This window comes from Micropterus salmoides, unplaced genomic scaffold, assembly GCF_014851395.1.
Source record: "Micropterus salmoides isolate LMB-PRFRI ecotype aquatic unplaced genomic scaffold, ASM1485139v1 Ms_hic_scaffold_18, whole genome shotgun sequence".
Taxonomy (NCBI): domain Eukaryota; kingdom Metazoa; phylum Chordata; class Actinopteri; order Centrarchiformes; family Centrarchidae; genus Micropterus; species Micropterus salmoides.
The window spans coordinates 19,179,777-19,195,459 of record NW_024040928.1 but is presented as its reverse complement, the minus strand read 5'-3'; the positions used below and the strand labels follow the sequence as shown (position 1 = coordinate 19,195,459).

Below are 15,683 nucleotides of genomic sequence, written 5' to 3'. Positions count from 1 at the left end.
TTATCAAATAAAGTGTGGTGCAAAAACACTACATCAAACTAAAGTAAAACCAGGTCAGTTTCTCTGGTAAACACAAGTACAAGTGTTCGATACTCGCTTGGACACTGCTGTCATTCTTCTTGCACATTCTTAGCTTTTTAATATCCCACATGAATGGGGTCATAAGGGACTGTGTGAGTGAGTCACACTGATTGCTGTCTGTAATTGATTGCACTGCTAACCTGTTTCCCCTCATGGCAAGTTCAACAGTGTTCAAAGGCTGCATTAAAGAAACACCACGGCGATTACTTTTTCACACATTATTTCTACAACAATACTGTAGCTATACTTAGTCAGGCTTGTACTTTGAGTTTCTCTAAAAATGACTGTGGATGTTTGTTCATCATGTTTTAATATAACCCCTCATGTAACCTCAGGGTCACTGCTGCTTTCTTCAGGGAAAAGCTGATGGTATAGATGGTAAGTTAACCCAGGTTCAGAGGACAGAAGACTGAAGAAGAAGCTGTACAAAGAAAAAGAACACTGAGTATGGCTGCAAGGTGCAAACAAGTGTTACTGATCGGGGTTGGCAGGCCGCATGATAGAATTTAATCCTGGGCTGAAAATTTTTGCAGCTGCAGACACTGACCATAACTCCTCCACAGATATATTTAGGTGTGGAGAGATATGGGTACATCACTGTCTGTTAGTATATGTCCCACACTATCACTGGATGTGGTGTCCAGCTGTCTGTACTTTCCCAAAATATATATTGTTCAGTGACAGAAAGCTCTAGCGACATTCACCTCTTTCCATCCCCTGGAGTATGGTTAAGTTTTATTTTTTATTTATTCTTCACACTTTATTTTTTATATACACACTAGTCCTTACAGTATTCAATTGACCAGTGTGCGGGTTATATGCATTGGAGTTGTTTGTAAGGTAGGAGCGGTAGGAGCTTGATATATATATATATATATCCCTCTCACCCCTTGGGGGGTGGTATGTGTCATCATCAAGCTCGGCCTGGGAGTTTGAGGTTTCTGTGCAGTACCTTAGCTGTCTTAGGACTGCACTCTTCTGGACAGAGACCTCTGATGTTTTACCTGGAATCTGCTGTAGCCACTCTCCCAGTTTGGGGGTCACAGCACTCACCACTGGCACCACTGTTGCTCTTACTTTCCACATCATTTCTAGCTCCTCTTTCAGCCCTTGGTATTTCTCCAGCTTCTCGTGTTCCTTCTTCTTGATGTTGCTGTCGCTTGGGATTGCCTCATCTATCACTGCAGCCTTCTTCTGCTGTTTGTCGATCAACACGATGTCTGGTTGATTAGCTATTACCAGTTTGTCAGTCTGGATCTTGAAGTCCCACAGGATCTTAGCTCGGTCATTCTCAACTAACTTCCATTTTGACCTTGGGACTTCTGGTGTTCCTGTACACTATGCCAGCTACCTGGTTATGTGCTGTACTGTCTCAAGGGCATCCTTGCACAGTCTGTACCTTGGGTCCTGCCTGGTGTGGTAGACCCCAGCCGCTATTGATCTTGTACTGAGTGCCTGTTCTTGTGCAGCCATGATTAGTGCTTCTGTGCTGTCCTTTAGTCCGGCCTTTTCCAGCCACTGGTAGGATTTTTTGATATCAGCCACTGTTTCTATTTGTCTCTGGTACATGCCGTGCAGCGGCTTGTCCCTCCATAAAGGTTCTTCCTCTTCCTTGTCCTCGCCCTCAGGCTTCTGCTGCCTGAGGTATTCACTAAGCCCTTCATCTTTGGGGTCCATCTTCCTGAAGTACTCTTGGATCTTTGTCGTTTCATCCAGGACAGTGGACTTGACACTCACTGGCCCGCGGCCTCCCTCGCTACGCTGGGTGTACAGTCTCAGGGTGCTGGATTTGGGGTGAAACCCTCCATGCATTGTGAGGAGTTTTCTTGTCTTGATGTCAGTAGCCTTTATCTCCACCTTTGGCCAGTTTATTATACCTGCGGGGTATCTGATGATTGGCAGGACGTATGTGTTGATGGTTCGGATCTTGTTCTTCCCATTCAGCTGACTTTTCAGGACCTGCCTTACTCTCTGTAGGTATTTGGCTGTGGCGGACTTCCTTGCTGTCTCCTCATGGTTTCCGTTAGCCTGCGGCACCCCAAGGTATTTGTAGCTGTCCTGAACATCTGCAATGTGGCCTTCTGTTAGTTGAATCCCCTCGGTTCTGATCATCCTCCCTCTTTTTGATACCATGCAACCACACTTGTCTAGTCCGAACGCCGTTCCAATGTCGTTGCTGTTGATCCTGGTAGTGTGGATCAGTGAGTTGATGTCTCGCTCAGTTCTGGCATACAGCTTGATGTCATCCATGTAGAGGAGGTTGTTCCACTTCAGAACCGGTATTCGTAGTCAGTCCTTGTGATGATCTGGCTGAGGGGGTTCAGGCCTATGCAGAACAGCAGTGGGGATAGTGCATTACCTTGGTATATGCTGCACTTGATGGTGACTTGTGCAATTAGCTTTGAGTTGGCTTCCAGACTAGTTTTCCACAGCCCCATTGAGTTCTTGATGAAGGCTATTAGTGTCCTGTTGATCTTGTACATATCCAATCATTCCAGTATCCATGTATGTGGCATTGAATCATAGGCTTTCTTGTAGTCAATCCAGGCGGTGCACAGATTCGTCTGCCTGGTCTTGCAGTCTCAAGTGACTGCTCTATCAACCAATAGCTGGTGCTTACTGCCCATTCCCTTCTGGACCCTGTTCATGCACTGAGCCATGTGCCTACTCATCTTAGCCGCTATGATGCCTGACAGGAGCTTCCATGTTGTGTAGAGGCAGGTTATTGGCCAGTAGTTGGATGGGATTGTTCCCTTCTGGGGATCCTTCATGATCAGGACTGTCCGACCTTGGGTTAACCATTCTGGGTGGGTCCCCATTTGTGCTGCCAGGCGTTCATGGAGTGCAGTTAATTTAAATATATATATAGAACATGTTATGCAAAAAACTGAAGCATTGCAAAGGATAAAAAACCCAAAACATTATCTAATTGCCTGAAACCATTCAGTCATATTCCTATAAAGCAGAGTAAAGTAAGGAGGCAAACTTGTGGTAAATTCTCACAGTCATAAAAGAGCAACTTTGACAGCATCCACAGCTTTGTCTTTTTTTAAACTGTCAAATGACACCTCAGCATATTCACAGCATCATTAGCAAGAATAGCCTACTGGCGTGAATAAGCCTTTCTGGGACTTCTTTTCCCATTATACAGTTCAGTAACTGTAAAAAATATAACACATTCGTAACACATACAGAGTCAGATGTGTGCTGATTTTTACAAATATAATAAATGTAATACAAATGTTTGTGCAAGAATGAAAAGTCAATAAAAGTCAAAAACAGTAAAGAGAACCAAGATACAGTGAGGAAAATAAGTATTTGAACACCCTGCTATTTTGCAAGTTCTCCCACTTAGAAATCATGGAGGGGTCTGAAATTGTCATCATAGGTGCATGTCCACTGTGAGAGACATAATCAAAAAAAAATAATCCAGAAATCACAATGTATGATTTTTTAACTATTTATTTCTATGATACAGCTGCAAATAAGTATTTGAACACCTGTCTATCAGCTAGAATTCTGACTCTCAAAGACCTGTTAGTCTGCCTTCAAAACGTCCACCTCCAATCCATTTATTATCCTAAATTGGATGCACCTGTTTGAGGTCGTTAGCTGCATAAAGACACCTGTCCACCCCATACAATCAGTAAGAATCCAACTACTAACATGGCCAAGACCAAAGAGCTGTCCAAAGACACTAGAGACAAAATTCTACACCTCCACAAGGCTGGAAAGGGCTACGGGGAAATTGCCAAGCAGCCTGGTGAAAAAAGGTCCACTGTTGGAGCAATCATTAGAAAATGGAAGGAGCTAAACATGACTGTCAATCTCCCTCGGACTGGGGCTCCATGCAAGATCTCACCTCGTGGGGTCTCAATGATCCTAAGAAAGGTGAGAAATCAGCCCAGAACTACACGGGAGGAGCTGGTCAATGACCTGAAAGTTTCCAAGGTTACTGTTGGTAATACACTAAGACGTCATGGTTTGAAATCACGCACGGCACGGAAGGTTCCCCTGCTTAAACCAGCACATGTCAAGGCCCGTCTTCAGTTTGCCAATGACACATTTGGATGATCCAGAGGAGTCATGGGAGAAAGTCATGTGGTCAGATGAGACCAAAATAGAACTTTTTGGTCATAATTCCACTAACTGTGTTTGGAGGAAGAAGAATGATGAGTACCATCCCAAGAACACCATCCCTACTGTGAAGCATGGGGGTGGTAGCATCATGCTTTGGGGGTGTTTTTCTGCACATGGGACAGGGCGACTGCACTGTATTAAGGAGAGGATGACCGGGGCCATGTATTGCGAGATTTTAGGGAACAACCTCCTTCCCTCAGTTAGAGCATTGAAGATGGGTCGAGGCTGGGTCTTCCAACATGACAATGACCCGAAGCACACAGCCAGGATAACCAAGGAGTGGCTCTGTAAGAAGCATATCAAGGTTCTGGCGTGGCCTAGCCAGTCTCCAGACCTAAACCCAATAGAGAATCTTTGGAGGGAGCTCAAACTCCGTGTTTCTCAGCGACGGCCCAGAAACCTGACTGATCTAGAGAAGATCTGTGTGGAGGAGTGGGCCAAAATCCCTCCTGCAGTGTTTGCAAACCTGGTGAAAAACTACAGGAAACGTTTGACCAAACAAAGGCTACTGTACCAAATATTAACATTGATTTTCTCAGGTGTTCAAATACTTATTTGCAGCTTTATCATACAAATAAATAGTTAAAAAATCATACATTGTGATTTCTGGATTTTGTTTTTTAGATTATGTCTCTCACAGTGGACATGCACCTACGATGACAATTTCAGACCCCTCCATGATTTCTAAGTGGGAGAACTTGCAAAATAGCAGGGTGTTCAAATACTTATTTTCCTCACTGTATATACACAGAGTCACCAGGTGGGAAGCACTATTTTATGTTCAAGTTGTGGGTGAGTGTATATCAAAAGCTCTGAAAGATGCTCATTTAAAAAAAAGCAAACAGCAGACCAAAGACATTCAGCTCTGCTGTAAATCCTGGTTGACAGGTTGTCAGTGACAGATATGTCTGAGGAGACAGAAGCTTTCCATATAATGTGCTGACGTTTATGTCATGTTGAATTAATAATTCATGGCAAATTTACAAGCGCCTATAGGAAATCTCATGGGGAAGAAGTGCCTACAACTGTCTTTAAACACACCTGCTGCTGCTCTTCCCCAATGTGTTATTCATAAGTCAGGGCTCGGTCTGGGTTCAAGATTCAGCACTTCACTTCAAGCATTGCTGGGGGCTTTGAAATCTTCCAGCAGTGAACAGTTTATTTTATAATATCACTATAAAACTGATAAAAACTGCACCACTTGTTGCTGATATAAGGACCATTAAACTTTATGTGTTTGATATACACAGTCTTCCTGACTTACTCAGGACTAGACAGTATATAAATTAGAAAATGTAAATTCAAGAATAACAAAGGCCGTTTAAACTAAATTTAACATGCACTACAGTATGGGAATTCAGTAACAAACAAATGCAAAAGCCAGTGTGTTTAAAAAATGCTTTTAAGATATTATTTGACCTCTTAACCTTTTCTACCCCCACAGACTCATCTGTGGGCCTGTTGTTTTAACACAAACCCACTTAGCTCAAAGTGTATTGAAAGCCATAAAATGTACCTTATATTGGGGTCAGTCGCATCAAAATGTGTATAAAATTATGCTGAACACATCTCTGTTTGGGGCCAAAGTGCAACCATAGAAATGGCATATTTTAATATTTTCTGGATCTAAACATGATATACTAGTTTCAGTGAAGTGTTGGAACAAGCAGATGCAGAAAATATTGTATATATGAAATATACATTTTGGGTGAAAAGTAATGTATTTTCTAACTTTGAAGCTCCTTAGGGGGAAATGTGTTGGGTTGCAGTTAGAGGGATTACTTTAAGCACAGCAGCTTTAAAGCTGCTTGTTGTGAGGATTCTTTGAAGCAATAAAATGCACTTACTGAGTGAAATATTCAAACATGAAATGACCAGACTGGGAGAGCCAGGCCTAAGGATTGGGATATGCTTATGAAAAGTGTTTCTTGGAAGTCGGGAGGAACATGTGATGAGGACAGTAAGTGCTACATGTGTAGGTCAACATCAGAGGTCATATCGTCAAGTCCAGCTGGACTGGGGACAGCTGTAGGGAGACAATCTGCTGAGAGACATGCAGTTCACTGAGCAGGACACACACACACACACACACACAGTGTCCCACAGTCACTGTAACCACAACCAGAAACGCAAGCACATTCACACCCTTATTGCTTAAAATAACACCACGCAAATCAGGTTTATTTTCATATTCAGACACTCACACACACACACACACACACGGAGACGAAGATAAAACGGCAGTGAGAACAGCAAACCCTGGGCTGTTTATGTATGCAGGACGAGGCAGAGGTCAGAGGTCAGGAGTTCCAGCCACATGTGATCTCCATTATCACACCATAGGACACAACTGGATCTGAAGGAAACCTGGACCTCACAGTGCTGAAATGTGCCTGTGTTAAAGCTGTCAGGAGTAGTATAATATGTTATATTAATAGCACTTCTTTCAGCTTCATGAAAAATTTCTCTACCACAGGACAGGCAGTTTGGGGTTACTTAAATGGTGTTGCAACATCACCATCTTGTGGATGCCTCTAGATAACTGGATTGCAACAGCAAATTACATGTGTGTATGTACTGATATTTAATGACATGCAAAATTTGCATGATGCATAAGCTCACTTTACATAATTGATTTATGAAGCATGTATAGAAACATCTAATAATAACAGAGAACAATAACAGACTTCAGAGTAGAGTATTTGTTCATGCATATTTTCATAGTGTCACAGCTCACTAGTGTAGCATGGTTTGAAATAATGAGAATGACTCAGGTAGGGTGGGACAAAAAAAGGTGTTTGCTGTGTCAGAGAGGCAGGCAGGACACCGGCAAAAGGCACACAAACACATGACTTAAGGACACTCAAAGGAGGATCTAGCGAGGAGTAAGTGGATTGGTATATATACTTTGAGGCTAATTAGGGAATAATGGGAAGCAGGTGGTTGTGGGATTCAGGTGACTGGAACTGGAGGTAAAACACTTAACAACATACATTGAACAACATTATAAACGCAACACTTTTGTTTTTGCCCCCATTCATCATGAGCTGAACTCAAAGATCTAAGACCTTCTCTATGTATACAAAAGGCCTATTTCTCTCAAATATTGTTCACAAATCAGTCAAAATCTGTGTAAGTGCTTCTCCTTTGCTGAGATAATCCATCCACCTCACAGGTGTGCCTTAGCCAGAAGAAAGGAAGAAGAAATAGGCCTTTTGTGTACATGGAGAAAGTCTTAGATCTTTGAGGCCAGCTCATGATGAATGGGGGCAAAAACAAAAGTGTTGCGTTAATAATTTTGTTCAGTGTATGTTAACAGTTTTTCTCAGAACTATTGTTGCTGGGACAAAAGCTGTTGATGATTTTGGGGGCGATCAGAGCGGGACGTGAGGCACAGAAATTCCTGTAGGATAACTTTATTTAATAAAAGCACTCTAGATAGAGGAAAAAACAGCCCAGAAGTTCAAGTTAAAGTACATACCTGGTGCTTCTTCTCGTGACGTCCAGAAACATGGCTGCTTGAGATATTCCAGAAAGCCCGAATAAACATTGGCAGAACCACTCAAGAAGCAGTCTGTGGAGAGTGATAACCTTTTATTTTCAGTAGCTGAAGTTTCAGCAGACTATAATATAATCCATATGTTGTGCTTGTACATGAAGCTCAACAGCAATGTCACGTGTGGTGTTGTGGCATATTGGGACTACCGGCTGGCCATTACACATGTGTTCAAACAATTTGATTAACCCAAGTATTATAGTAGCGTAAACTGTCAGAAGCTCAAGGAATAGCGAATGTGAAAATTCAAGTGATATGGTTCAGGCTACTACCTAAAGTAAATATTTTGTTGTGATTTAATTGCAATAAACGGATCAATCTCATGCCGAAATACCAACAATATGATGTTGATTTGTTAAACATATGATTTCATGCTTTGTCAGGTCTGTCAGCAAGACAGCAGAACAACAACATTTAAAATGTTTGTTTTCTGAATGGAGTTCGGATCGATCAGGGATATGCTATGCTGACTTGTTCACAGTAAAGTACAACAATAGCTGGAATAAAGCAACAGACACATATTTTATGAATTCACCAGGTAATTCAACTTCCTCGCTTTCTTTTCTCTGAGCAATGTCCAGTTTTGACTGTTTTTTCTATGAAGTAGTAGTCCAACAACTCTGGGTGCCCACTGACGCTAACAACATTCGAACCGGATGTGCACCAAAGGTTGCTGTCCCGAAGCTCCAGTGAAAATAAATCAACGTTGTAATCCCAAAAACTAAAGTAAATAGCTAATTTAATAAAAGCAGTTTTCTCAGAGCATAATCCAGACAGACTACGGGTGTTTATTTGTCAAGAGCTGCAGTGCTGCTCCCGGCTCTGTCCTCAGCTTTCCCCTGCAGTTTAGTAGCTCTCTGTTGGCCAGCGGATTTTCTGCCTGGTCCTCTCCACACAATGCTCTGAAGATGCCCGTGATGTTTGGATAATCTCGACGCTGATAGGCTATCATGACTCAGCGTCATGCGACTTTCTCGCTTGAGCGGTTCTCCGCGTCTTTGCATTGACTTTGTATATAAACGCACCGCCCCCAACACTCACGCTTTTGGTCTGAAAGCACCTTTACTCTCTCTCTCCTGCAGAGGAGCACAACAGACAGACAGAGGGAAAGAAAAAGTGAGCAGCAGCATGACAGAGGCCGGGTCAGAATTACAAAGAGCTGTTCGCTGTTCTCACTTGTGATATGATTTTGCAAATTGAGCGTTTATTTTACAATATAATGTAACAACTATATTATTTCAGAGCTTAGCAAATACCCCTAAAATCAGTAAAGGGGAAAAAAAACTCACTTACTCTGATAGCCACTGTGCCAGGCCTACAGGTTCTCATATCCTATCAGAAGGTGAACAACAGACAATTTGTGTGTTTTCATCCAGTCTCAGTTTATAAGAATTTCTTTGTAAAGGTGTGAAACAGGAAAACTGTAATTCCTATTAAACAGTCTGTTCATGAAAGGACAAAAATTAAATTAAATATGTCAATTCTTATTGATATTTATTAATTATCAGTATTATTTATTAAAGGCAATTCAATCAATATTTTTCCTATTTCATACAAGGTAAATTTAGTGGAGAATTATTTTCTTTCTTGCAATTATTGATGTAGGGTTTGGCGCTATTTACCCTGGACTTAAGATGTTCAAATTTGTCTTGTTAACAGGGTGTTTTATACGACCATTCCCTGCGCCCAAGAAGAAGAAGAAACAACTTTAACTGAAAAACAAAAACTAATTCACTCATTTTTCTCTGCCAAAATTTTTTTTGTGTTTTTAATTAAACTTTCATAACCATTTTAGTCCAGCCTAACCACAAGATGGCGGCAACACTCACTGCACAGAATCTTTACATATTCATCTAACTGCTTCTTTGACTGTTTGTTCTTGTCATACAGCTGAGAAACAGGACGTGATAGACACGTATATACATAAATATCCAGGATGAGTCTGTCCATTTTTTACTCAATGCTCCAACTGTTTTCCAAAGTTGCAAAGTCCTGTAATATTTAGGTTACTGTTGAACAGACGCTGGAAATGACACATTTCTTTAATCAGCCTGGCAGCCTCCAACTCTCAGATCAGTCACATGCTTAAGACTTCAAGAAAAAAGGCGGTGCTACACTTGAGCAGAGGGGTCACATCCTACTCACTGCATACACTCCTCACCAGTGGACGGGCTGCCTGACACTTAGTTCCTCCTGGAAATCACTGGCAGGAGTTTGTAGCGCTCAGCAGCATGGAAGTAACCAAAGGAGAGGACCGCTCGGCTGAACAGGCTGCGTCTTTATTTGGGACACCAGAGCTGGAAAGTCAAGGCAGAAACAATGAGCGGGGAAAGAAGAAGAAAAACCACTGTAAAATCATAACTGGGGTACGTTCAATAATACCTACCTACCTCTCTGTCTGCTCACCTAACTCTCCTCTAACTCAACACTAGAAACCCACTTGAAGCATATATGGTCACAATGCAGCAAAATATGACCTTTGGTGTTTTACTGAAACTGAATCAAACTGGGTCTTGCCTTTAACTATCTTATCAACAACTCTAATACTCACGTAAAATTATACATAGTGCATCAGTATACCTAATGGAAATAGTCATTTTTATCTTCTGTATCGTTAAAAGGCTCCATAGTGTCTTAGTGTCTTAAAATGTGTCCATAAACTCTCTTAAAGAGTACTGACTATATAGTTAACGATTAGTCGATTCGTTGATGGACCAAAAAGCAGTAATTTTGATATTGTTTCAGTCTTTTTTTCAAGCAAAAATAGTCAGGAAAATGGCAAACATTCTCAGGTTTCAGCTTCTGAAACCAGACGATTGGGGCTTGTCAAATATTAACGTTTTTGTTTTTTTTAGGACTTTTGGTCCAACAAACAATCTGACCTTGGGCTCTGTGGTGTTTTGATGGAAAGCTTTTACACATTTGGCATTTTAAAAGGCTAAAAGATTAAGCAATTTATCATGAAAGTAATCTGCAGACTAAATGATAATGAAAATACTTGTCACACTCTGCCTGTCTGCCATGCGGTGTTTTGCACTTTTGTGTTTAGTTAGCGTTATTTTGGTCTTTTGGGTTTTGGGGGTCCGTATTGTCTTTCGTCTAGTATTCGGTAACCCTTGTCATGTCTGTTACCCCAGTGAACCCTCTGCATGTCTGTCTCTGTTTTCCCCTGCTCTCTCTCTCTCTCCCTACCTGTGCCTCCTTAGCCTCATGTCTTTCACCTGTGTTGCTCCCGCCCTGCTCCTTAGTCCCTGTGTGTGTATATATACCTGTGTCTTGTCTTTGTTGGGTCATTGTTTATTGTCACCCAGTGTTGCAGTTTGTTCTCGTGTCTCCAGCCTTACTCACAGTGTCTCCCTGTTACCCTGCTCAGTTTTGGATTCTGGTTTTCACCCTTTTGGATTTCTGTTGGACAGCCTTTGTTTTTGGACTCAGTCAATCAGCCACTCTGTTTGTAAGTGTGCTCGCCTTTCGTTATATTAAAAACCTTCACTGAACTGCCAGCTAGCCTTCGTGTCCAGCGTTTGGGTCCTCCAACCAGCTCAACCCTGCCTCACCCACACCAAACCGTGACAAGACTAGTTTCAGCTCTTGTGACAGTTTCTGACTTCATAAGGCAAAGGCATTACTCCTAGGGAATGAAATACCACAGCCTCACGTCTACCTTTCTACACTGTTTATTCTCAGTGTAATTCATTCACAACTGTCAAACAGCCCAGACAGTCAGTGCTGCCAGTGTGAAAGTGGAAACAAAATGTTATCACTTCAGTGCAAACAGACAGAGGCCAGAAGTGTCTCTGCAGGTGGAGATGATCGACAGTAGTGTAAAGCAGGACCGGACCTTTTTACACCACAGTGCTGATCCAAAAGAGTAAAGTTTCAGCTGAAGGTTTGGTGCAGACACATGCACTAGAAAGAGAAGTGTAGTTTTAACGATGACTGATGGTGATACACATATATATACTAGGGTACAATATGTTTTCATCAAATAGCTTGTTTTGCGCGACCAACAACCCGAAACTCAGCAAATATTCAATTTACTCTAAAGTAAGATCAAGAAAAGACAATCAAAAATAATGTAACTAATCAGTTATAATAGTTATTGATACATTTCTTTCGAATGACTAACCAGTTAAACACTGCAGGTCTATTTTGCTTTGACATATATGCACACTAAGGTGAGAGGTAAGGCTAAGGTCAGAGTATCAGTTCCCATTGTACATATGGCACTGTAAGGTTATTTGCATAACATGTGGAGTTGGTGGTATATTCATATCATAGACATAACACCTTTTTATCCTGTTTACCTTGGAGATACTATAGTAGGTTTTTAAAGGCAAATACTGCTGCTTTTGGACTTAAACTTGCTGAAAGTCAGCAAACATCGAGCCAAATTGCCTTTCCCTTAGTGCCTCTATCTATCTTATGACCTGGTTGAGAATCTGTTTGGACATTAGAATGACTGTTTTGTTTGTCTTCCCCAAAAGGTTATTCTTGACACAGAGGAAAAGTCTACGAAACAACAGCAGCTGTTATTGTTCACAGCTCCTTGAGGCATTGAGACAAACCACACATATTCTGCAGAGAAACTAAATCTGGGATACATTTGGGACTTTACATGTAGCCTAAAACCATAATTGAAAGAATTGCAAAGAAATATATAATTACATGTATTAAATACTGTTTTTGTGGAGCTGTGGTTGGAGCTGTATCAGAAGACTTTTATCGTATTAGGCCAAATGGCACATTCTAAGTGAAATACTGTATGTAGCTGTATGATTACTAATCTACCTCATCACTGAAGTAAAACTGTGTCACACCTTTCTAACTATACAAGCAAACTATAGCTGGATCCTCAGGAAGAGGTGTTTTCAGCTGATTAAACTGATTAAATACACATATGGCGAAGTCTAGACAACAATCTGCTCTGTCCTGTCACATTTCAGCCGCAGTACATCTGTTAATAATATTGATATTGGGACATGTTTCACAGCGTTTTTCAAAAGAATGATTGCAACATTTTGGGAGTCAAGACAGTTTTTCACTCTAATGTGACAGTTACTCATTCGTTTTTCAAACTGGTGACCTTAGGCAGACATTTTATTTCTGTAGAGACAATAGAGACAAAGCTGTAGTTAGTAGTGGGTTTCAGAGTCAGACGTGTAGGTTTCCACTAGACAGACCGTTTACTTTCACAACCCACAAATACCACGTCTTTCCCAAGGTGCCTGTCAAATCCAGGTCTCTTTCTCTCTTCACCTATAGCTGGAGAAAATAAGTGCTCATACCCAGACACCGCACGCACACAGCAGCATATTTTCATACCCATCTAGGAATTCTTGTGTATGTTAATCAAAATTTAATTACTTGTGTCAGAGGGCTGTATTTGTCTTACAGCAAATCAAAATATCAGACACAAATAAACTTGCTGCCTATATGGCTTTATTTTAAATGTTAAACTGAACGGAGATAAGTTCATCTGCTTTGGGGCAAAAAAAAGAGGATTACACTGTACAAGTGAAAACAAGATATATTTCAACACAGGTGAAAAGATATGCACAGAAAAGCTAAATAAAATGACACTTCAGTGGTTGTTTTGACTTGAGATAATATTAAAATGTTTTGACTCCTGTGAGGGAATGGGAATCTTCCAGCAGAAAAGGTTACGGCAAACACAGAAGTAATGCTGACTAAGTTAATATTTGTCTTTAACCCTTGCTTTCAGAGGTGTATGTCAGTGTCATACAGTTACACTTACAGCAGTGGTTCCTAATGGTCCCAGGTTAAATATAAGGGGTCAGACTCCTTTGATTTGATTACTTACTAACCTTTCCCCACCAGTTGGCAGCCGTCTCTGGGCAGAGATGAGCCGAGCAGCTTATAAAGAGGCAGTTAGGCCTCCGTCTTTCTTTGACTATCATCTACAGAGGGCCAAGACCAACATTTGAACAGTTGGAGATGATTAAAATCACTGGCTAGGATTAAGGAAATAAATAACAATCCAACTTCAGCAGCTCAGCACTTCAATGCCTTTTATCCTAAAAATGTTTTATTAATTAATCAATGAATAGACAAATTAACAAATTTGGAAGATTTGACCTGTTACAATTAATCCTTCGAGGACCATGAGTGTCTGTACAAGGGATTTACAGACTCATTGACCTGCTGGTGATCCTACAGAAAATCAGCAAAGTCAGAAGTATATCCTCTGGGGACCATGATTTACTGTACACAGTTTAATTGCAGTCCACCTAAAACTTGAAATATTTGAGTCTGGACTGAAACAGCCAACATTACCATGTATAGAGCCAATGCTGCTAGTGTTCATAAACACGAATCCTGTTGATTCTGCAGAATGTCCTGATTTATGGCTTCTCTCAAGGAGCCAGAAATCTGTTGCAGTTTGTTTATATTTTGGTTAAAAGGCATGTAGCTGACACTAGAGTGTGTCCAAAGTGCCAGTAGAATAAGTCTTTTGTCACAGCCATTTTCACCACAGTATCATTCAAAATATTGGTGAAATCTAATTATTTTTTGTTCAGATTTCCTTTACATTGAGTTTAAATGTTGTTACCTCTATCTATATGGAATCATCATTTGTAACAATAACACATTATTTGAAAAACATTGTTGATCATTTTTCAACAGTGTGTTTGACTTTGTGCAGTTTTTTGCCTCTCATTTCTTTTACCAGCTAGTCACCAGAGCCAAGACTTCAGTCGAAGCATCTTCAGTCATGTTTGTTGACAGCTGCAAGTGATTTGTGAACTGTTATCTTCAGTACCAGTAACAATCATCCTGACATTTTTTTTCTCTGGATTGTAGGTTCTGTTGCTGTGCTTACTGGTGGTTATCCTGGCTGTGGTGTTTTCTCTGAGAAAGAGCAGTGATGGAAACGGTAGGCACTGATGATTTTGCAGCTATAGCATGTGGCTAACGGCAGGATTCAATTACAGTATGGTATGGCTGCAGTTTAAAGCTGACCTGTGGAGTTTTGACCATTGGTATCACATCAGAGCAATGTTTTGATGAGTTGGTCCCCATCTTGTTTGTATCTCATGCACACACACATGTTTCTGCCAGTGGTTTCACACTATTCAATTGACTGACAGGTGGCAGCAATCCGCCCATGAAAGTAAAGGCAGGAAGAAGGCCACAAGCTAGCGGATATGAACAATTAAGTTTTCAGTATTAAAAACAAGTGGTTTAGTAAATAGTTTATCAGTAAAGAAATGCATTTAACACATTTTAGACCTCAATGATCGATCAGCTAATGATTGTTGAGAAACAGTACCACAGTATCTTCTGTGGTATTGTCAAAAAGACATTTTGGCAGACAACAGCGCACACTGTGGTCCCCAATCCCATTTGACCTAATAGATCTGATAAGGATCACTAGAATGAATAGAATCAAAGTAGTTTCCATTGGGATATTCTTATTTTCCTGGAGACAAAAAGAGAAATATTGGATATTCACATAAAAATCCACAGGTATGGGCTGTAACTTGGACAGTCTGTGCTGTGCTACTCCAGGAAACAGGAAACAAACTGTTTTGCCCTTTTTAAAAATTGCAATAATTCTCCCAGATAGAGGAGTTCATACACATATTTACGAATGCTCATCTGCTCTTGCTTTCCCTCAGATGTAAATATCACAATACCTTACTACTGTATATTTTCTGACTAAGCTATATGTGAGCCATGGTCTTCACTCCACAAAACATACAGTGAATGTTTTGAGACACATTGGCTGCAGCAGAGAAACAGACAGAAATAACCATCTCAGGTTACATTTTTGAGCACTTATTCAGGAAAGGCTGGTAAAAATACAAACTACAACCTAGTTATTTGCAGAGGAATAAAAGAAGCCTTCATCATGCTTCTGTGAGGCTATCAGCCTGCTGTT

At 40.8% G+C, this 15,683-nt stretch overlaps 1 protein-coding gene and 1 long non-coding RNA gene across 3 annotated transcripts in view; one reads left to right on the top strand and one right to left on the bottom strand.

Moving 5' to 3' along the window:
- Window positions 1-8,299: 8,299 nt before the first annotated feature.
- On the bottom strand, window positions 8,300-10,074 carry LOC119908562. Its single transcript, XR_005445310.1, has 3 exons — window positions 9,939-10,074; window positions 9,071-9,109; window positions 8,300-8,853 (listed from the first exon to the last, which is right to left on the bottom strand). It is a non-coding gene; the product is annotated as an uncharacterized LOC119908562 (long non-coding RNA).
- enpp1 (ectonucleotide pyrophosphatase/phosphodiesterase 1) overlaps window positions 9,927-15,683 on the top strand; it is a 29,983-nt gene continuing 24,226 nt past the window's right edge. For both annotated transcript variants that reach the window (XR_005445308.1, XM_038726340.1), the window contains exons 1-2: window positions 9,927-10,143; window positions 14,603-14,675. Coding sequence is in view for 1 of the 2 variants with exons in the window: in XM_038726340.1 (XP_038582268.1) it covers window positions 10,009-10,143; window positions 14,603-14,675 (208 nt within the window). In the remaining variant the exon portion in view is untranslated. The remainder of the gene's footprint in view (window positions 10,144-14,602; window positions 14,676-15,683) is intronic.